Source organism: Euwallacea fornicatus, chromosome 7 (assembly GCF_040115645.1).
Source record: "Euwallacea fornicatus isolate EFF26 chromosome 7, ASM4011564v1, whole genome shotgun sequence".
NCBI classification, from domain to species: Eukaryota; Metazoa; Arthropoda; class Insecta; order Coleoptera; family Curculionidae; genus Euwallacea; species Euwallacea fornicatus.
The window spans coordinates 3,389,236-3,413,399 of NC_089547.1; the positions used below are offsets into that span (position 1 = coordinate 3,389,236).

Below are 24,164 nucleotides of genomic sequence, written 5' to 3' on the forward strand. Positions count from 1 at the left end.
ACTTTAATTCCTCAGGGAATATCGCAAAACTTGAGCCATATTCCCTAACAACATTCAAGACCTCTATCGACTTTTTCTCTAGAAGGAAACTATACTTACAAGTCTAGAGTTTCCTGTCTAATGGGAAAGTTTTTGATACTTTGAGAACTTTTGTTTTCGTCATCCGTTTATTATTTATACAAGGGGAACAAGTTTCGTTTAGGTCGATGGTTTCGATACTGTTTGATTTTGCAATTTCAAGGTTTTGCCTTTAGCGTAAGCAATTAGTGCTACGTTGAAGACTAGAAGGCGGAAAAATCAACGAAACGAGACTAAAATTTGTTTGATTTTGATTACGATCGAGGGGGAAAGCGATGAAATTAGTGCGAAAAAAGTATCCAGAAAATACGGATAAATGCGAAAAATATCCAGATGTGCAAGAATATTTAGCAAATGTGCGAAAATGGGGAGAATATCAAGAGTGATAATAATACAGTAGAAAAGATGAGTTAAAGTGCATATGTATGTATACGGAGTGTTTCAAAATAGAGTTTTTACACCAAATATCTCAAAATCCTGTAGGAATTAAAAAAAGAGTAATAAAAACATGTAGGGTTGTGGTAGGGCTATAAATTTAAATGATATTAAACTATACAGGGTAATGCCTAGAGTCATGACGAAAAAAAAATTACTATTTTAAATATTTTTTATATATTTCAAATAGTACACCCTGTATATTATTTCATAATTGAGTTTCTAGTCGAAATCTAAGTACATTTGATTTAGCATATTCTGTGTTTAAAATCAAAAGATTGTGAAATTTTTAATGTTTAAAAAAATTTATACTTTTGAAGAAGTCCTTTTCACCACCTATTGGATAGGATCAGAGATATTTTATAGTTCAGGAAAACCCGACTTAACACCACTGGATTTTCTGAATGTGAGAGACGTAAGGAAACAAATAAGCACCCGGCTCAGTTATCGACTATCCGAAGCAATTTGTAAAATTTAATCGAATTTCTTCAAATAAAAATAAATCTGAACAAAATTGTAAAAACTATTGAAAGTGTCCTCTAAAAATTGTGAAACTTTGCTACCCTGTAAATTGACAATGGCGCGTTTTTGAGTATGACGTCATCAGCATTTTTAAATTGTTTGGTATAGTACTATAGCCCTCTGAAACATCTTTACAATGAACTGTTATACCCTGTATATTTGACTTCATTTATTTATTTCCAAAAGTGCCCAAAATCATAGCACTTTTAACTGTTTTATTTATTATTTATTTTAATTTGCTTTGGAAACGATAAAATTGACAATCAAATATAGCGATAACTTCATAATTATATGACCATTTGAAATTTTACGGTTTTTATTTAACTTATTGTGTCTAATTTATGTGTTTCTTTAGTTTAAAATTATTTTTCCAATTTCGAACACGCGATATTGTCGAGTGTTATATTTAATGTCATAATAGTGCAGTTGTGGCTGAAAAACAGTATTTCCAGAGATGTTTTCATCGTCGGCAGTCCACTTTGTCTACATTTAAAAAGTTGTATGATAACTTTGGAGAGTCTGACTCTTTTGTGAAACCTAAAGTGCAAGAACATAGTAAAATTGATGAACTTAATAAAAATAATAAATTATTAATAATGGCGGACTTTTTGAACATCATTTATGATGATTGTTGAATATGTACTTAAGTACTTCTTTACTAAACGATTTAAAGTACATATTTTGTAAATGTAAAAGGTTTAGTTGTATGTAATTTTTTGTTTTATAACTGAGTTCATTTTTTAGCTAGAATACTAAATAATATTTGGGTGTTTAAGCTGACTTCAGTTCTTAATTACTGGTAATTAAAATAAAGTATGCATTTGTTTTAAATAAAATAGTTAAAAGTGCTACAATTTTGGTATTTGAACATTTTTATTTTCAAGAATTCCTTCACTATGTATGAAGAAAAAACTCACCCTGTGTACATACATTACTCATCTTTAATTACTCTGTTTTTGATGCATTTCTAGCACAGTAAACCATTTTAGTTGAAGTGATAGAAATAGGTTTAAAAATTCTAACAATTTTATGATTTCTTTCCATGAACTTGTCATAGAGTTGGTCTATTGACCAACGCAAACTTGTAAAAAAATTGTGTTTTTTGAGTAGCTCTGGTATAAACTTTATTTGATCGATATTTCCGGAGACATCCAGTACACTTTTGCCTTCTTTTTAATAAAAGAATTCTTAGGTGTAAAATATTTTGTTGTTTGTAAAATATTATCTGTTGTAAAATATTTTTGGCGCCCCCTTTGTTCTTCAGTTCCCAAGATTTTATCAAAAATTCACGTATACTGGCCATGTAATCATTATTTGTGTAAATTTCCTTTTCCTGAAGTTATCAACTTTTTATAGTATAACTAAACACTTTAACCGGTTTAAGGTAATTATGGATTTATCGTTTCACTAGGATAAAGATATACCCCCCACCTAACACCCTGATATTCACCAAAATAACCAATTAACCTAGAAGGATTAACACTCGTTGATTAATATCACATATGTTCAAATTGCGTAATGGAAAAATTCAAATTTTCTTCCCTCTCTCATTGTGCCTTTCAGCAATTTAACACCCTTAAATATATTGTCAATTTACCAATAACCCTTTTAATTACATTTAAAGTTCGTAACTCATTTAAAATTCTATTTCCTTCTTCGCATGCATATGGGGAACTAATATCGGTTCGGGCTCCAAGACAAGACGCATCTGCATTATTTGTGCAAGTCCGGATATTGAGTAAGTTTTGTAACTTGAATATTGTAGCTAGATAAGCAAGTTACAAAACTTAATGTGCTCGTATACGTGTTCTCTCTAAAGCAATCAGTAATCACGAGTGTTTCTGAGAATTATGGAACACCGACGGTGTTGATCATATTGGTGAGTATGGTAGGGTCGAGTTGGTGAAGGGATATGAACTAGTTTTAGGAATGGAACACCTTCAGCTCATATATGTACCTGCATCTAACCAGATAAGCGATATAATTGAATTATTTTTTGGTTAGTGTATTCGAACGATGTTGTTATCTCGCATATAAATCGACTGATTTTAATGGTGAGTGGATGTGCAAGAAAATTCTTTGTTAATTTATTTTTAAGTTTCGATAGTTCCAGATATATTCACCGCGAAATTCTCCTTCGGATGCTTGAACTTGCTGCTGAATTTAGTCCGCAGTCATAGGACTGTTGGGAGATCAATATGTTCAGAATCGTATAAATGATCAACAAAATTATTCGATAAAAAAAAGCTATTAAAAAAATATTTAATTTTCCTCGACGAACATTATTCGCTTCGGCCATGATTGAAGGCGAAAGTTTATTGTTGCGTAGTATGTACCCATCATTTCCAACTACATGCTCTTTAACGAAGGCGGGGTCTCAGAGAATCAAAACTTATTATAACTCATACTAGCTCTGCGTTTGCAGCAGGGTTTTGCATTCGAATACCTAGAAATTCAAATACAATAAGTACTGGAATTCGAATTATAAAGCTTGAATTGCGAGTAAAAGCAAGGTTCGGTTGTGTGTAAGGATGGAGCTTTCCCAGTTGCAGTATAATTATTAAAAAAAAAAAAATTATCACGCATATTCCTTATTATGCATTTACATAATTATGCATGAAAATCGAAAAAAGCATTAAAAATCTGCGCGAATTTAATTTTTAAGGTTTGTGAGATCGAAATTTCGAGGTGAAGGTGCCAGTGTTTGTAGATATCTATCCATATTTAGGTGTTTGATAATTTTTCCAGATTTTTTTTCTAGACTCAATTTACGTTAATCCGGTGATTGTGTGTAGTCTAGTTAATTGAAATTGTAGGAAGATTCGAAACTGCTGCCATTCGCCGAATCCAAACGTTCCCTTCAATCCTTCAGATGAGCCTCTTTCTTTTTCGAGTTAAAGACCATCTGCATGCGTGAACATTGAGTAAGTAAGCCATCTAAACGGAATCGAGTCAATTTCGTATATACCTTCTCCGAGCCTTAGTGTGTATGATTTATGTTACATAAGAGCATTATTTTTCATCAGGGATGTAAATGAAAAACGGTTATGACAGCATCATTATAGAAGAAACACACTACGCGAGGAATGGTGAATGATAGCTGATGGTGGGTGTATAATACGCCTCTCAACTTGATTTTAACAAGGCAGGGCCTGATATTAGAATGGATGTGAGCACTGTGCTTGCCACCTGCTCATGAAAGGAAATTTTCTTCAAGTACAAATTATGAAGCCAAGAAACGAGATTTTTATTTTTCCAGCCATTTATTGGAAGTTTTCCAGCAAAAAAGGTGGCAGGTATTAATCCTAAATCCTCTTATCGCGTGCTCTCATTCCAAAGCAATTCGAACGATTTTAAATTAAAATAAATCTGGATAACTAAAGCTCGTTTTGTGCAGCGTTCGACCGAAAAATGGCCAGTATTGCCGACATTATAACAATGGAGGAATTATAATATTGCAGGGCATTATGTTGGTGGGGAGCTTCCAAACTAATTCCAAATTAAAGCTTTGGACGGCCCTGATAAATTATTATTGAAATTGGGCGAATTGTTTCTGGGTTGCAGAGCGGAAGGTCGCCTCGAGGATTCCAGGTGGATTTAAGAACCGCGAGAGAGGATTTTTGGATAACGGTTATGCGGAAACTCTAAAATAGGATACATATTTGGTTTTCCATGATAGTGGAAAATGGGTTAACGAGCGCGCTTTTGTTCCTCAAAGAATACCTAGTTAAATCCCATCTTTCTCGCTTGGGAACAGCAGCAGATTTCAATTAAAATAAATCTGACTAAATCGCTTAACGTTACCTAAAACTCATCAAAGCTATAAGGCCCTTTCTCAGGCCCTTGGTAATTTTGCCGACAACATCATTTCCCTGGAAGTGGGGAAGCTCGCCAGTGCTTTGAGTTCGTCGTTTCTATGAAAGTCATCTTGCGGGCAAAGTTACCAAGAGCTTGCCAAACCGTCCCTAAAATTTGTGTTGATATCGTGTGTCATATTTGAGATAATCGGGTCCTTCCAAAGTGTTATACTAAATTTGCGGCGTTACCAAGAGTTTATTATGTTTTCAGCAAAAATCATCATTGACGTAGGGAATTTAAAATTGCAATTGTACTTCCGAGGCCTGTGGCGCCCTGTGGAAGTCGGGCTAATAAAATTCTGTATCTTGAAGAATCTGTTTTGATTTAATTTTAAAAAGCTCCAGCTTTAGATCTATTCTGTGGTTTTTCCTATAAGTGATGGAATCGATCGGGCACTTCGTAAAATCCCTAGGTTTTCTCTATCGATTATATATTTTTTTAGTTTAGTTCGCATCAGGTTTTAATCGTGAAATTTGGTTCTTAAAAACGCTGGAGTAGAAAATATGAGTTTTGATTAAAATTTGAGGATCGGAAAATCTGAAAAAAACTACTAAATTGCTCCTCGTGCAGCTGAATGACGTGCCGAAATGGCGCAGTTAGGATGAAGTTCATTATAGTAAAGAGCTCGAGCTTTGGCACCAATCTTTAACTTTCGCTTAGAAAATAGCGATATCCATCAGCGACGATATGGGGATTTCGAACTGCAACACCCAGTGTTTCCTTCCCATGCTTCAGCCTTTCCTCCTTCCAAAACCGCAACGTTTACACCCGATCCCAATGGCGAACAGCAGTTAAGTTATATTTCGTTATAAATTAATAAAAAGTATAAAATACCGAGTGGTCGGTTTTCATTATTGGTTATTATTGTTCTTTATATTTTGATGAGCAATTTGTAATAATTATTGTAGATTTTTTTATTGTAGTTAAATACGTCTGATTAATATTTAGTTATGGAATTATTTGGTGTAGTGTAAATGATTTATTCTTCAGTTTTGATCGTAATAAAAAAACGTAGTAGTTGATAAGGAAGGCTGCTGGAGGTACAATTCCTGCAACCTAAAGGTTCGTTTAGATTTAGGCACGTGTCTTCTGAGTATACGTGCACAACACCGGTCGCGTTCGCGAAAACTGTTTAAATTAAAATTTCTTTCTCCACGAATGGGCTAATTCAGTTGTTCACAAACACGGCGTGAATTAACAATAGACGATGAAATAACAGCAGCCGCGTTTATTGTTATGTATATTTTAATTTAAAAAAAAGGAAATTCGAAAACGTAGACATTGTTGTTAGTAGAAAACGCCAACTTTTCGTAATACACAAAATAATTTATTAAATGATTTAATATCGGATTATCTAAAGATTCTCTGATTTACTGTTTAATTTATTTTCAAGTTCTTGCCATGCACCATTCTTATTTATTTTAGGACAATATTCTGGATGCTTCACGTCTCATGAAATTTACATCTTTTCATATTCTTGTAAAAGCATCAAAACTGTATCATTACCCTACTCCATCGCTAAACGAAACTCCTTTTGGACAAAATCCCGTGTTCACGCTGAACAATCTGCGTCGCGACCAATCATCTGGTACGAACTGAGCATGCGTAACGTAATTAATTCTTTTGAACGTGTACCCGAGATCGGCAACTGGATCGCGCTCGCGACTCTTCGCGCATGGACAATACAACGGGAGTGCGCGCATATACGTTTACACTTGAGCATTCGCAGGAGAACCGTGCGTACGTGCTGGAATCTAAACGCACCTTAAAACGGCTCCAGACCGATCGGTTCACGCGAATTAAATTCACTCCGCGCAAGGCGGCGCTTTAGATCCGAACGGTAATCTGAGCTGTAGCACGCCAAATTGCATGATTATGCAACAAGAGCGAATGCGATTTGGCGAATGTGGCTACATGAAACAAAAATGTTTGTGCACGTTTTTTTGGGCGGGGTTATGAATAGGTACGAGGTCTGTACAGCTTTGAGGTTAAATTGCTTGGATTTTAGTTAAAATTGTGTGAGCAAGCTCCAGCTGGAACAAAGCACTGAATTTATTTTTCCCTAAACCATTTTGTATTAGTCAGCAATACTCCGCACCGAGCTGTCCAGTTTAGCGCAGTATTTTAAAGCGCTGCGCGGCGCGTTCGGCCTGGAACCGCTTCAAGGTCTGTAAGTTATTTGGCTCTGACTTCACACGTTCACCATTTATGGTGTGTACCAATTTTTATCGAATCCAAAAAGTACCCACCACGTTCGACCTAATGGACGATTTTTTCCAGTGCCTTTGTACGCACAAATTTGCGTGCGTGACCAATACCAACAAAGTAAACCGAAGAAGAACAGCAACTCGCAAAGAGGAGAAGGGAAAAGGATACTCACAAATAAAAAAACAAAGTTTTGCTTTTTTTTTATTAAAAATATGTCTCCGCTACATTTTTATTTAATGTTTCTATTTAAAAAATAATTCTAAATAAAAAAGAAAGTTCCGCACACAAACATGAATGCAGGGTATCAACTTTACCAGTAAAAATATACAGAATGTCTCAGGGTATGTGGCAATGTTTCGTACTCACAGAATGGATGAAAATAATATGGCAAGTTCCTATAAAGTTTTTTCTAAAGATTCGCCTTACGGAGATATAAATTCGTGAGGGACGGCTCTGAAAATTAGTTTTTCTTGAATAAGTTTTAAACTACTAGATGTAATTAAATGATTTTAAAGTATGGTGCATGCTAGATGATGGGGTTCCTTAAAATTATACCATTTAAACACATTTGGCTTATTTAGTTTGCCAGGAACGGAGTAGCTTTAACACGAAAATCGTAATTTTTCGTCCCGCATCGATAGACACATCAAAATAACTTTGTTAGATCGCCTCCATTTTAGACTAAAAAGATATACTTATAAAGCCTTAAAATTTGCAATAATTTTTGTTAGAAAATAGGAAAAACTTATTGGAAATAGTTGTTTTTCATTGTGAGGATATAAGAAATATTTTTGGAGCATTGTTAAGAGTTAAACAATTTTTAATTCTTAGAGTAAGAGAATGCATTCGATTACTAGCTTATAGTAAACCAACATACGAAACTCTTTAATGCAAACGATATTGAATAATTTTTTTTCTAAAACGGTTTGTTTTTACGATAAGGAGCAAAAATACCTTATTATTAGTCTTAGAGACTATCTAAAAAAGTTGTTTTGATGTGTATTGATGCAAGGTATAGAAGAATTATGATTTTTGTGTTAAAGCTAGTTCATTCCTCGTCAATTAAAGAAGCCAGATGAGTTTAAATGATATAATTTTGAGGAGTCGCATGTAACATCGATCATATAAAAATTGATTTAATTATGCCAAGTAATTTAAAACTTATGTAAGAAAAATTGACTTTGAGAAGCGTCTTTTAGGAGCTTCTATCTCCGTAGGGAGGATCTTTAGGAAAAAAAATTATAGTTAAAACATTATTTTCATGTATTCTTTATAAATGTACAAGATTACTCGCATAGTCTAGAATGCTTAGTATAAGTAATCGCTTTAGCTTAAGGCTACTATAAAATTTAAAAAATGTAACTTAAAACTATGAATTTGAGGTATGCAATTTTCCGAAAATAACTTTGAAAAAAAAAACATCCCAAAAAATGTTTTTTAAAGGGGGTAGAACTCTATTACCTTTAAGGGGTTCTAGCCACGTTAATAAGTATTTTTCGGTGTGTGTTTAAGATAATTATTTTTATTATTTTAATGTACAGAATTGGCTGCAAAAATATTTTAACATTATTTTCGGAACGCTTATATAAATACTAACTATATTGTAACTAACTGTAAGTAAAGTATGTAAGAAAATATGTAACTATTGAATATTATAAGCAGTTATATTTTTTTCTACACTCAGTCTCTAGACTATTGCCAAAATACTTATATTTATAATAAACGAAAAACTTATAAAGACGAGGAACGTTACATTGACGTTATGCCTTGATCTTACGGATTCTAAATCTAAAAGACAGCTCTCCCTCACTGTCCAAAAAATTACGCACAGAAGCAAATGACATAACAACACATTTTTCATTCTTGAATATATCATCAGATTTATCACTATCTGCATGACATACTTCTGACACCTTGAACTTTCTTATTGGGCCGTTATGAACTTCAAATTCGTAGAAAAAATGTTGCGCGGTGCTTTTTAGCCCTATGTATTGAAATGTCCAGTATACTTTCTCCTTCGTACAATCCACGAAGTGTTTGTAGTAGAAATAGGATTGACCGTTAAAAAATGAAATTAAGTGAACGTCCTTGAAATCAGCGTGGAAATTGTGTTTTGTTGAAGCTTCTCCTCGGTATTGTAACATAGTGTTTTCCAGGTGAGCTTTCTGAAAATGAGAAAAATTGTTTAGTAAAAATAAGAATCGATCGAAATAATAAATAAAGTACGAAATTTTTGGAAAATTAGTATTTCCAAACCATGCTTAATCTACTCATTGACACTCGAGCGAACGAACACCCATATTCGCCAGTCTGTCAAGAATGTTGCATGAGCTTGGAGAAGCACTGCGTTCATTAATCTGATCTAAATCGTTATAAATGCATTAAAAAAATTGCACAAACAAAGCACTCCACAAAACCCTAAGCAATAGTCAGTTAAAACTTCAATGCCTGCATTTCAGCCAATTCCATCACTTTAAGCCGAACAAAGTAGTAATAATACATATAATCAAGTCCATTACGGTGATCTGCAACTGGTATTAAAACCTTTTCACAATAAACAATACATTTTTCCTACAAGCGTGCGGTAAAGTCGCTTTGTTGCCAACAACACTGTATGCGTTAATGGCTATTTATGTAACCAGTTAGGAAAGGAATAATTTTGGTATTTTTGGGCACAAGCGAAGCGAGGTGAGAAGGTAAAAGATGCATAAAACTGTATTTTCTAATATGCTTCACACATTATTTTTTCTTCTAATTTTTCGTTTCGATTTTTATTTTTAACACCGGATTCGTGCGCCAGAGTGATCTTGTATAAAGGTAGTACCTTACCATACCATTACCGAACGTGTCTGTGCAAAGATTAGAGCACGCCGATAGGATCTTATGGAAACCAACAAATTTAAAACACACACGTTCATAGGGAAATGTTTTACCTAATGTGTGTGAAAGTGTCTTTGCCACTGTCGATTGCTGAGTGATGTTTGCTTCACGTCGTTCAGTTTTAAATCACTGTGCGGTAGAGCTTCACTTTCCATATCTGTTAAGTACGTAACTATAACAAAATTTACCTTAAAATGGTCTTCGATCTGATCATAGGATCCTATCCAATCACAGTTCCATCCTGCAAAAATTTTCCCTTCACATTTGAAAGTGCGGAATTTGCACTCTAGTTCATGAGAATCTTTATTTCCCGATGAAATGTTGTATTTACATCCCTTATAAGTGTAACGGCATGATGTCAATAAAGTAGCCCTAAATAGTTTCAATTGATACATCCATTATGATCGTTATTTTAGGTCACCTGAAGTTCTCTAGTAGTTGCTCAAAAGTTATATGGCGTTTGTCGGACATTGGGCTAGTGCATAATGGACAACGGTTCAGTTTTGAAGCATTAAAACATGTTTTGCACATTACATGGCCAGCATTTTGGCAATGCACTATAGGGGGGGAAATTATCTCTAAGCATATGGGGCATTCTACTAACTTATTGGGGTCTGTTACTGTCGAGGGGTTAGATATCACCTGCAAAAAGTGGCGGAATTTAACAGTAAATAGAAATATGTACGTAATAACAAAAAGTTCGTCAGTAAGAATGATCTGGTTTGGTTTTAAAGTCATCAACAGGTGCAATGAATACAACACAGGGAAGAAAGTTAAACATATTAAAAATTAATATGCAAATTTATACGATCATAAAACTTTTTGGACTGATATAATGTTCATGGATTTTTCACAGCCTGAGAGGTCGCTAACGATCTTCGACTGGTACCCATAAAAAGTTGATTGATATACCCTATAAGGTGGCTCAAAAGAGGTTTGCAAAAATGTAAAACTCCTACGTTTTCTGGAAAGTGACGACCATCATTTATCGTTTAAAATTTCTTTGCATTTGACCATGAGACGACACCATGGCTGTTTGGACTTTCTCCCCTGTATAAATTACTGAATATACAAAGAATATTCAATCGCTGAAGTGTAGAGATAAACATGCGAGATTAGTGGAAAAACTGCCGCGAAACAGACAATAAGAAAAACCTGAATAACACATGTGAAAAATCGAAGAGATTAAGATTAATTGCGAAAAGAAACAACGTAAAAAAAGTGCCTTGTTTTTGTTTTTGCCTACATTCTATTATCATTACTTTATCTCCAAGGCAAATATGTCTCAATTAGTGAGCAGATGTAATGATCATTGCTAATGTAACGTAAGAAGTTTTATTTTTGATCAATTCCATTACGTTTTATTATCACGTTCGAAAAGATCATTGGCAACGTGCTGAAATCAGTGGACCGCCCACCAGGGGATTCCCCCCTTTCCCTATCTTGTCCATGAGAGCATTGTCTTTTACTTCACTCTTTAGTGCGCCTGCTTCATCGATGTTCTTTATTTAACTGAGTTTGACTATAAAACTTTAAATTATGTTCGACTTCGATGTGTAGTCTGGAACTATCAGAGCAAAAACTACAAAATTTGCAAGCAAATTTGCAGCTGAAACGATTGTAATAAGAGATACAACAGAAAACAATTTGAGGAGGCGAACAGAAATAACGACTTTGAGGGTTAATGAAACTAGAATTTAAAAGCTTATCGAGTGTTTCGTCTAGAATTATCGTAATTTTATTACTTGGTATTCATTGCACCTATTTCTTCTTAAATCGCAAACATGAAATAGCTCGCGCATAAAATCAACTTTATTAATTTACTGTTAAATTACTTACTTTTCTGCTCATTGTTTACCCCGCGACGGTCGGTACCGTATTAATGCACACTTAATTTGTAAATAGCGTAAGTCTCGCCTTATTGGGCAGAAACATTCATAAAAGAAAAAAAAACTTCGAACTTGTGTATGGTTGGTACATGTACTTTGAGGTTACAGTACCACACCCGCCAGTTCAAATTAGATACGAACAAAGATTTTGGTATAGATGCGCACACGAGCACTTATCGATGAACATGCGCATTTGCCTACGGTTTATTTGTATCAATCACAGTATGGTACCCCGTGGAGTATCATGGAAGTCACATAAGCGCACAGCTGCGTAATTTAAAACTCTAAACTATTTATCTAGTTAGTTAGGAAATTATAGTTTGGTCTTGCGCGTAGAGCTCTGCGAGGCGTAATTTACAGAAAATAGCATTTTTTAAAAGAGTTTTATGTATTTTTTTTTTCAATTTTGACACTAAAAGTGACAAATGTCAAAATCCGGAATTTTGAAGCACCTTTCATTTCCTAATTTCTTCGGGCGATCGCGTTTTTATCTATTTGTCAATGCATTTGTCATTCTCTCACAAAAACGTGCCCATCCCGCAAAAATCCGCTCGTTTAACATGTCGCCCTTTATAACTGATCGAGGGCCCCAAGATTAATGTACTGGCAACTTCAACAGAAAGATCGGTTTCGAGTACGTCCCGAAGAAGAGCAATACTGTGTCTATTTCAACATTTGGAGGAATGGTATTCTCTTGGTAATGGTTGTTTAGGAGTTAATACTTATTTTATTATTATTATTTTTTTATTTGTCATGCGGTAGGCCAGGGTGATGTATTCCCTGCGTTACGCCTATGGTTAGTGTTAGAGTGCAGGATAGGATTACAACGCCACTCTAAAGATAAGCATAAGGTGCCTTGCGGCAGGAATTTTCCTAGCGATATTCTCTATGATATTAAAAGAGCAGTGTTTGCGCCTAAGAGTCGGAACCTTTTATAAAGAATAAAATCCTGCATGATAACTGCTTTATGCTGTGCTAGACAGTTTTTAATTGCACTGTAGTCAGGGTACGCCCATAGTTAGTGCCCATTTTTTTTTAATACTTAATACTGGAAAGACGTCTTCATCGCTCTCTCTTTCTTTATTGTCGTCACAAATAAGTTGTACGTGTGAGACTCTGTTAACAAGTAAAAAATATACAAGTTTTAAGAAAGAAGCACCGAGTTTGTATTAACTCCCCCTTTTTCACAATGGTGATATGTTCACAATAAGTGAAAACTATTCTAACCCGTGAAGTTTTTACTGGCGAATTTACTAAAACAGTTGATAAAAATTTGCAAAACATTCAGGGTGTTCACGTAAAAAGACGGATTTAACATTCCAAAACCTTGCAACCGTTGGCTCGCGAGGACTCAAGTTACTCAAAAATCAAGAAAGATTTGCTGGGGTATAGTTACGTAATATAATATATTGTTTAACGAGTGACCAAAAAAAGTATTTCTTATCATTGGGAGAGAAGTTAAGGCTTGAAACTTTGAACTAGACCATTTGCATTCTTTGAACAACGATACGTAAATGATTGATTGCGTTTGCGCGTCACTCTCGAACTCTCGTCTCCAGCCACGTTATGGGATATTCTCTCCCTTGAGATGAAAAATATGTTTTCGGCTCAATTGAAGACTGAAGAAATTTGTTTGACTTTGCATACTTGTAAAAAAAATTAGCGTGAAACTCACATAAATGGAAAGACCATTACTCAAATACACGTGGGTTATATTGGAGGTACATAGATTTCAAATTTCTGCATTGTTATGGATTTTAATTTCTCTTAAACAGCTGTTGTACCAGTAAATCGCTGTTGTCATTGATAGCAGTAGCCACATGTGATTGGTGGGTGCGTATACTGTTCAATAATATACAGGGCAGTCCGTGAGAAAAACGGGTTGCCAGGACTTCGGAACGCATTGAAAATATGCTGTTACATATGTGTTCCTTGTGATTGATACCGACGCTACTACTGAAGCCACGTTCTTGGCCTTATATTCTGATTGAAGTTTCATAATAAAAATGCCGTTTCGCTTATTGAAAATGATCCAACACGAATCAGTTATTTATAGGTGAAATAGTTCGTTTAAATAAATAATTCTCCATTCAACTACGAATATTTCGCATAATACACCTAGACCTTTAATGCAATTATATCGCATCATATTGACTAATGAAAGTTTAATTTCTCAATTTTCGAACGGATAACGTTCCTCGTTATCGCAAATTAGATAACACGTTCATTATCTCGACTGAAATACTTCATTTCGTGTACTCTCTCCTTCCAGTTAACAACATTGTTTCGTTCGGGGTATTGTGTTTCATTATCAAATTATCCCGCTTTATTTAATTTAGCGGTCCGTCTGGCATTTTCGCCGGCTGATCATTACCAGTTTTTCAAATTATTTTATACCCGTTCTTTTTGGACGTAAAAAGAATTTTTATTATCCGCAATGACACAGTTAAAGCGCATTCCCGCTGGTATTTATTTCTAATCTATGCCATCCCTCAAAGTATTAAAATTCCGATAAAAACCCCTCCCCAGTATTTTCAAATATAGTGTGACATAGGCACATTTTTTAGTCTGAATGACCCAAACGAGCGCCCATTTTTACGCCAGCGAATATCCGCAATCCATCTATATTGGTCCATGGTGTCATATGCCAGACTCATACATCGAAGAATCAAAATCAGACATAATCATAAATAATCACCGCAATATTCGGACGTATCAATAACCCTGTTACTGATTAGATTTAAAATCAGACTCATGTCGGTGATCGTTCACTTGAAATGACAGTCAGGGTGAAGGGGGTGGATTTATTTTAGCTGCAGGGAATTCGGGGATGCGCGAGTTCATGGAGAAAGATTGGATATTGCAGTTTGATTAGAAATACTAGGTGGGGATGGAATTGTTGTCACAAAAGGTAAAAATGGGCCTAGAGAAGTACGAAAATTTCTAATTTCAAATACTCGGTGACTCATGATGCAGCGGACACGAGGCGGATGCGCGTAGAGAACTTCAAAAGCAGTTGTTTTTTATAATAAAATTATTTTACGGCATAATGTAATAATATATCTTATAATAAATTAATGAGCAGTAATAAAAAGACCCCGAATTTACTACCTCCGGGGGGTGATGTAGAATTAGTATTATTTTTTTAGGGGCAGTAGTGATTTTCTCGCGACGAGTAATGGGAAGTGCGTAATTTATTACTTGTAAGCGTTGCGCCGTTGTTTATTGCGCCTAGATGTGAACTGTGATTTTTACAAAAGAAGATTTAAATGTGAACTCACAAGCGTAAGGTAAACTTTATTTTTGTGATCTGACCTGAGCCAACCTGAACTAACCCGAATGATTTTTTTCAGTTACGGAAAATAGCCAAATGAGAAGTAAACAAAGCACCACTGGATTTCCCCAGTAGACAACGACTTTTACTTTCACTTTTACTCTTGTCTCCTTTATTTTAGCCCAAATTGCATTATCCGGATTACGCAACAAGCAAAGGGCGTGGTGGTAGTCATTGACAAATTGCGTCTACTCCTCCCTTTTTGCTAAAGGATCAAATGTGTCTTGCAGTGCCTATTGTTCCCTTGGATCTATCTGTTACAGTTGTACTTAGATTAAGCACTGGGACGTTATTCAATAGGGTGAATAATAGGGCTGAAGTGTCTGCTGAAACTTTCACTTTTCACGTCATGTCGTTTGCCCGATGGTCCTTCCTTGGAGGGAAATTGACATCGTTCCTGATCATTTTTTCTTCATTCCGGAACTGTTATTAAACTTCAATTGCTGGCATTAAAATTTGCATGTATTGGTGATTATGATGCGTAAATGGTGCATAATCACATCAAGCAGCCAAAGAGGAATAATTTTTATTGCCCGTCGTTATTTCATTTTTATCGCCGCCCTATAAATCGACGTTTTCGACATGGAATACATTAAACAATATAAATATATATCTGTTTAAATATGGCTATTTATTTAGGTCCTAACTAATGACATCATTTGCGAATTAATGTTTCGGTGGCGTGTTTGGCTTTATAGGCCTATAATTTATTGCACTTTTTGCTACAGTCAGGAAATTTCAGGTAGCATCCAATTATGCATACAAAACAGGAAAGTGACATTAAAATAATAACTCGTATAAGCACAACCGTTTGTTATTGTTGGGTTTTGTTAATAGTTCCAGCGCATACAAAAAGCGACTAGAAGTGTGATTGGAAAGATATGAGGATCGTTCCAGAGGTACGCGACCTAACGATCAAACAGGAAAAGAAATGGAAAATTTTGCATCATTTTTCAACGTAGTGTCCTTTGATATTGATACATTTTTCCCAGCGATGTTCCATACCTGATTTATAGTAAGAAGCCGCAAATGTTTCAAAATAGGCATCAGCCTCCGACTCCACCTCCTCATCATTAGCAAATCTCCTCTCACCGAGTCGTTTTTGAGGCGAGGTCTTTGCAATCTAGACAAATTTTTAGCAACAAAATCACCATCTACATGTCAGGTCGGGTACTTCTGGAACCATGCTCCTATCTGCGACGGTCGTCAGTGGTTTAAAGTTGATTGAGCAAATTTAGTTTTGTTTCGAGCGCATTTAACCGTCTAAAAGACTATAGAAAACAGCATATGCGGAAGATAGATCACGGTCTATTGATAATTAACAAAATCTCGTTAAAGGCAGTTCAGGATGTTTATGGTCATAAACGCTTCTCCAAATCGAAAATCTAAGAAATCCTCGAGCGTTAAGAGACCTACTGAAAGTCTGTTGGGAACACAGAATCTTCCCTCAGTCAAAATCTAGTAAGTTCTTGAGCTTTAAGGCAAACATCTAGGGAACTATGGAAAGCTTTCGTAGTGAAAACATGGAAAATTTCCCGTAAGGTCAGTTCAGGATTCCAAAGCATTCCTCATAAAAATCTCGAATATGATCATCCTTAAGGCGAATTCGAACATTATCGTGTTTGAATAGAAAATCGAAAAGCTGAATTATTCCTTTGGGGAACGCCGCTAATTTTCGACTTGGGGTCCAAAACAGTTTTTAGGTATTGTGAGGCTTTCGGCAATTTTCACGTGGGAACGAAGCTCTCCAGTGGCGTGCCCGGCAAAAACAAGTTTCAGCAAATTACGGCCTCGTTTGTTGGTTCGGAATGCAATTTTTTTTCTGCGATTTGACAGATCTTCAAAAATTTCCAGACCGTCATTGCGGTCGTCAAAGACGTGTCCCAGCACTTGAGAGATTTTTCTTGGTTGCTCGCAATAAATTCCTATTAAGTGTGTCTCTGGAAACCTCTGTAAAGCTAACCTGAACCAACCTCAACTAAAAAGAACTGTTAGTCAAATACCACATAAATTCTGCAAGTTGATGCGGTGTTTAACGTTAACTAATAGCTCCTCCAATTTTATATCCTTGAACAAGAACGAACACTGACATTATTCAACTTCAGGCCAAAGCGAACCACTTGCCGAGACGTAATTAAGAAAGACAGGAATACAAAAATACGCGCCTCTTTCAGAAAATAGAAACAAAACACGTTTTGCTTTAATACGTCATTAGTGCCAGAAGTGCAGTCCTTTAACTCCGAGACACGTAAACAATGCACTGTACGTGCCACGAGTGCATTCTTTTCAAACTTTACAAATACTGACACACAAACTGCATGCTTAGCTTCCAGGCGAAGCTTCAAGCTCGAGTTTACCGAGATGTAATAGCTGGAAATGGCGGTAAATTACCTACTATCTCGGAAAATCTGGATGTTGACATAATTATCCAAGAACACTGAAAATTTCATCTACCGATTTACAGTTGCTTCAGCTCCATCTACAGACCATCATCCGACAGGAGCGAGTCTTAAGTTCTCCAAGAAAATGGAATTTGCATATACAGTGTGGCCAAGGTTGAACCTACACCTGTAGGCATCTTAAGACAATTTCTGAGTTAGTCGTCTGGCGACTGTGAGAATTCTTTACAAGAGAGATGTAAGTGGATGAAAGCTTTAATCACTGATAATTCGCTTGTGTTCATCAATTATCGGTTCAAGTCTCCATTTCGCTGGGTCCAGTTGTCGCCCGGTCTAGACGGGACGGCGTCATACGCGTCGTGACGTCCGAGGCACCTCACGGCCAGAAAGACCGATGGTCAAGTTTTGTCTCCTATCCCCTATTTTTCATTCGTTGCCTGTTATACAGGTAAATTTGAGAGATGGGATCTTTTCCCAGACATTTTGATTTTCAAACGGGCACGTTATTGGATAGAAAAACTGGTTGAATGGCGGCAGATTGCGAGAATTTTACTTTTCTACCTGAATTTTATCGTTGGTATTTGCCCGAATGACCGTCAGGAGGCTTTACGCTGTTCGTCGAAGTTGAATACGGCCATTGCTGAGTTTTTGCGCTACGTCTTCCATTTTCTTTTATACCCGACCAATTCGCAAGCATTGTTGAGTCAAATGGAACCGAAGGACCACAAAGACGGCCCCCTCATTCTCAGACCAAAGGACTGTCTGCTTCGACCCTTGCGCGTCCTTAGGTTCGTGAACGGTAATTAATATTTACATTATTAATTAATTGTCGCGTCCGTATTTTGAGATCATTAGTAACAACGAAACCAATGCATTTATCTCAAATTAAATCAGTTTATCGCTTATGAACTTCTGAAACTTTCCCCCTTTTCCATGCAACGCGTGATCTCTAAACGGAAAAATATGCGGAACAATACTAAATGATAATCTAATCACGGAAACAGCCGTCATGGGAGGAGGAGGAGGAGGCATAAGGCATGTGCCACTCATCGCCCGTTTAGGCCAAAGTTCCGAAATCGGGATCGTTTAGCACATCTGGCGTCGTGTAAATCATATTTCGGGAAAGGGAGGAAAGAAAAAAAGGGGCACAACATGAAAGATACGTGAGTTCTTGTTTCCAGTTGTAAATCATGTGGTGGATTGGTGCGCTTTGGAAAAAATGTCATCAGTGTTTGAACGGTTTAAGAGTAATATGCTGTGAGGGCCCTCCTGGCGTGACCATTATGTGACATTTGGGCGCTTTAGGTAATGAATTCTTTGGAAATGTCTTTCTAGAAGCATCTGCATTCGTGCAGAGGGCCGCTAGACGAGAAGAGAATCGGAGTTTTGCTCCGTCATCAGCCAAAGAAATTGAATTTATTATTTTTTTCATTAAATTGATATTTTAGTGACCAAGTTGAAATTTAGCTGCCCAATTTTTGATTTTTTGCGCCCGGAAGCCTTGAAACTTGCGTTTCGCCCGAAAATTTTCCAACTTTCCTGAAGACAAATTGATACCGCAATATGACAATCAAATTGAGCTCTGCATGGCTGGAACCAAATGTAGTAATTACTCCCCCACAATGCAAAAATACTGAAATATAGCGAAAGCCATAAAAACTTCGCGGGTTTTCATTCCCAGGGCTCCGATCTCGCCAAATCAATCATTTTATTGTTTTTCCCCACACGCCAAAATATATTATCACCTACAATTGGGAAATATTAGCAGGAGGACCTGCCATGCCGTCATGTGCGAAAAAAATATGAGCGTGTTCATTAGGGAGGCATAAGGCCCTTATGGTCGGTTCCTATTAAATCACTGCAACCGATATGGCCCTTCAGGGGTGTATTGCATTTATCGGTTGTATTTAGATTGGGCAATGAAAGTATTCAATTTGGGTGATAACTGTTTTACTTTTTGTCCCTTGGACCAAAGGACAGACAATAAGGGCCCATTGTCTCTACCTGCAGATCTCTCAAATGTGAATTTCAGGAAGTTTAGGTTGCAGAATCAACGGTGGGGGCTCGACGAAGTCCCTCGCCGATGCAATGAGAACAATTCTGACGTTTGAAGAAGAGAGTGAATCGTCTTAATTGATGTCCCAGAGGGAGAACAACGCCAATGAGAAGAACAAAAGCTTCGACGGAGATGGAAGTTTAAAGGGGAAACATTTTAAAATGGAAAGAAAATTTCCACAGCGAACCTTCAGGAAATCTCATGGAGTCGGTTCAGATTACTATACAGGGTGATTGGCGCTGCGCGCTGCAAACACGCGCGTTCGGCGTGCGAAGGATTACGCAGAGGAGGTCAAAAGGACGCACCGAAATCGAAATAATCCTTGTGACTCATTTCAGCAAATGGTTTTAGGTTCTCGCCTATAGCTTTAGAGCAAACAAAATATTAATTTTTTTCGGATTTGATGCGGAGTTAACAATAATTCTCACGCAAAATACAGTGGCGGGCAAGCCGTTTTCTAAAAAAAAAAAACGATACATTCCACACAAAAAGAATAAAATAAATGAGAACGGCATTTTTTTAAGATTTATGATCAGAGATTTAAGGCTGATATTTGTTCGTGAATGATGTAGCGAAGCACCTCTCGCCGATATCACAAGGGATCTAATAAATATTTTAGCATATTTTGGCGGCAAGATCTATAGTGATACTACGTAGTTATTACCGTCTTCGATCTGATGATATGTTCAGCCACGTGCATCTATCCACTATTTGCGATTTTTCCAACGAACTCTTTTTTTTCCCGTTGGAAATCTTGCCTAAATACTGTCCCATTATGGTCGAAATTTAATTTTTCCCACGTCCAGTTGAACTTCACTAATGCATTGCTGGAAGTTGCAATTAAACGCAAAATATTGCTGTAATTAGTTTGATCCGATTCCAATCAGATTACAAATTACGCAATCATTCATTACAAATCCACATCACATATTTAGCTTATGGCAAGTTCGTATTTATCATTTCATGTCAATATCCATAAGCGGAATTGCAACAATAAATCTTACATAAATATAGAGCTATCTGTCAGCAAAATTTTCTGAGCTCTCACTTGAAACTCAATCCTTTTAGCAACGTTTAAACGGCCAGCTCGTCAAGAACACTTTCGAATCGTAGCCCCTTCAGGCGAGACTTTTAAAAATATCCCCTTTTAATTTCTCTTCAACTTGTAAAAAGAACCCTAGAGCGCCATAAGACACCCTCCTGCAATCAGAATACGTCTGCAGGACCTCATGCATTCTTTTGTTTGAAGTGCATTGCTGAAATTGGTGCAGATTTTAATTTGTGCGAGATCAGGCACGAGGATGCAATATGCCAGGACGGCCGTCTGGGCTCTTGAAAGAAACTAATTTGTGCCTAGGAAATGAAGGGCTTGCATGGATTATACTATCCATCCCTATTATGCACAGAGCCGCTAGTGTTTAAAGGCTTCGCAATGCGATCCGGGGTTTTTGAAGAAAAATTTAATCTCGTTTTTAATTTTTGGGAACGAGCTACAGTCCGAAATAAACCTCAATAAGTAGATTGAATTGAAATTTCGTGGGAAATCGAAGTTGTTGCAGAAGACATGCTTTGCACAAGGGCTGTTTGCACTGCGTGGTTTATGTTTTTTTTGTCACCCAAGGCGAGATGAAACGTCAGAGATCCATGAAGAACAAATCCGTCAACCTGACCAGTTTTAGCCGATAAACGCAGTGGCGGTCGCAAATTTTGAAATATGCAATCGATTTTCGCTCTCTCTAACAAATCACCTCTAACAAATGCCGTATTGAACTCTCGCGACCTTCATTAAAAAATAATAAATGCTCCTTCCTCAATTAAGGGAGCAAAGCTGCGCTTTTGCTCCTCAGGGAGCTAATTTAAAATATAAGATTAATTCAAAAATTTGATCGATATTTGGTGCAATATTAACCACTGTCGTCCTTGCCATTAACAAATTCACGTATCATCGAAACGCTTTAAAATACAAAACTTAAAAATAGCCCCAATAAAACTAACTTGAAATGTTTACTAACCTTAAAGATTGTCCAAGTCCCATTCCGACTGAGTTAGGTATCTCCTGTACCCAGCTTTCTGTGAGTCCTCATCCTCCGAACTTGACTCGAAGAAATGTGATGGCAACTTTATTGACGAAAAACTGGATAATGAACTGTAGTCTTCATCTGATAGCTCAGAGCTCGCATCTTCTTCAACAGGCGCTCTCCAGTTATAAATATGGTAGGCTGAATTGTTCCCAACCGATGCTACAGGTTCAGCCTCAGGTTCAGCCTCGTGGACCGCGTTCCTATCGTTGGCTGACGCTTCGTTTGCGTCGCGCTCTTCTTCGTATGCAGTTTCCCAAAAAGATTCTGAGTGGGCAAAATGAGTTAGATCAGATGATCTCAAGGTATCATAATCTGTTTCTGCAACAGTCCTCGGATTAAATTCCTGGTACGATGTAATATTTTCAGAATTAGAGGCCTCGGCATTATTTTTGAAAATCGATCTCCAGCTAAATATCTGGGCGATTGGATTGGTCCCAATACCCGACAGATCACCATAATATTCTTCGGGCGATATATAGGATTGTTCTTCAGGAAAACATCGTGGCTGAATAACTTTTCCCGTATAGTATGCAGTATATATAGGGTTATTTGGATCATCTGAAGTGTTTCCATCGTTTTCGTCTCCAGTATCTGCCTCCCAATTAGTTTCCTGACCTGTTATATTGCAGTGACCCTCCCATGCTCCAGGTTGATCGGCGCCATTAATATCCCCCCACCAGTTATAATTCTGATAGTTTAAGTTTTCCTGAACTTGTAATGTTCCAGCTTTTTCATCTAGGTTTTCATTGATTTGCCAATTATTAAAAGCCGAGCGCCTCCAATCATTTTGAACTTGTGTGTCAGGTTCATCGAAATTATTATAAGTTGTACAATTTAACATTGCGTATCTTGAATCATTCTGATTTTCCACCGTCGCAGGTTCGTTATCTAACTTAACATTTAATTTCCAATCTAACAGTGGGTACCTTGAGTCATTATGATGTAATGCCTCAGACTCAATATCGATATTTATATCTGTTTTAGAATTATAGGTTTCGTATCTAGTATCACCGGGATGCTCTGGTATCTCTAATTCATTGTCAACATTAATGTTCGTTCTTGAGTTATACGAGTTTCTTGGAGTTTGAAACATATCTGATGTTGACGATTTTTTTTTTGAGGGGACAGAAATTTTTCTATTATATACCTGATATCTAGTAACCAAAAGTAACTTACCTGGTAATTCGAGATTCTCGTGAACAAGAATCATTAAATCCGTTAGTGTAATGCCGTGGTACCACATTACATGACCCAAGAGCTTGAGGTCAATGTTTAGGTCTTCATAGCTGATAAGCGGGAGTGGCGGGTCCTTGGAAAAGTCCTGTGGGCTCGCATGCTGCGTATTGTGGCATCGGATATGACTATCATAACAAAATTTACAAAGTTTTATCGAACACGTCATGCACTCGAGATATTCCCGGCGATTGTGGTACCAGCACAAATTAGACTGTTGAAAAATGTTTTTTATAGCAGGTGGATTGAAACTTGTAGACGAAGCCATAGTTCTCTCTGTTGTTTCGACTGATTCAAATGGAAGCAAACCGAAAACTGAACTTTTGCAATCTTCAGACTTCACCAAGTGGGATCTCCAGGTAAAATTATATAGTTTTTCGAGCCAGCCAATCAGAGCATTAAGGTTTGCACCTCTTGTTCAACTGAGCAATAAAATCCCTTGCTAGAAGGTGATATCTACTTCTTAAGGAACATAATTGCCCATGCCTAATTTGAATTAACTTCGGCAAATATGACTTCTTCTGGCCTTGAATCTGGGGTAGTGCCTAATACGAAGTACTTCATTAGCATATCACCCTGCGTTAGAACTCAGCGATTAAAATCAAGCAATTCAGTAACTAATACTGTTTATTCTTCTTTTGGTCCTAGTTAAGATCTCAAATGTGCGCTCAGTTTAATTTTTTGTGTTTAAATTTTTTTCAATTCACAGAGAACCTTTATGGTCATTGTATGCATTGAACCATGACGCATCACAGTCATTGAAGGTCGAGCAATTTTCGCAGATAAATGTATTTTCCATTTAGTTTTGTCTTATTCTTGTTTCTAATTTGATAATTGTGGTTTTTGTGCCCCCCCGTCTTTCTCACCAACATGCGTGACATGTGTCCATATGGTGCCAATCGATTTTCCAAATAGAAGATTCGATGGGTCCATTAACGGAGGATTGAAAATATCTATTCATGCCACTTACTAAAAAAAATGTTCCAGTAAATGCAGAAGAAATTACGAGTTCTAGGAACATTGTGTTTTGTTTGTGACCGCGCACTCATTATTTGTCCGGGCTGAGCTTATTTGACTTAACCCGTCCATATCAACGGCATTGATTAGGTAAACCAACACTGAAAAGTTCCGCGGAAAATGCACGAAAAAAGTAATTTTTGAGGAACGAAGTTTGGAAAAGTTGAAATGCTA

The 24,164-nt window shown here is 36.7% G+C and overlaps 1 protein-coding gene and 1 long non-coding RNA gene across 2 annotated transcripts; one reads left to right on the forward strand and one right to left on the reverse strand.

The window, feature by feature from the left end:
- The first annotated feature begins 6,325 nt into the window (after nt 1-6,325).
- LOC136340062 (uncharacterized) lies at nt 6,326-7,437 on the forward strand. Its single transcript, XR_010732248.1, has 3 exons — nt 6,326-6,856; nt 6,975-7,104; nt 7,174-7,437. It is a non-coding gene; the product is annotated as an uncharacterized lncRNA (long non-coding RNA).
- Nucleotides 7,438-8,346: 909 nt separating this feature from the next.
- LOC136340061 (E3 ubiquitin-protein ligase sina-like) lies at nt 8,347-12,024 on the reverse strand. Its single transcript, XM_066283775.1, has 4 exons — nt 11,821-12,024; nt 10,403-10,623; nt 10,170-10,353; nt 8,347-9,266 (listed from the first exon to the last, which is right to left on the reverse strand). Exons 1-4 carry the CDS (start codon nt 11,830-11,832, stop codon nt 8,862-8,864), a joined length of 822 nt encoding a protein of 273 aa, XP_066139872.1. The 5' UTR covers nt 11,833-12,024; the 3' UTR covers nt 8,347-8,861.
- Between the last annotated feature and the right edge of the window lie 12,140 nt (nt 12,025-24,164).

Bases quoted from the DNA above. Each gene is read 5' to 3' on its own strand.
- LOC136340061 (XM_066283775.1), bottom strand. The intron at 10,354-10,402 runs GTGACCTAAAAT...GAAACTATTTAG, and splicing joins CAACTACTAGAGAACTTCAG to GGCTACTTTATTGACATCAT. The intron at 9,267-10,169 runs GTAAATTTTGTT...TCTCATTTTCAG, and splicing joins AGATCGAAGACCATTTTAAG to AAAGCTCACCTGGAAAACAC.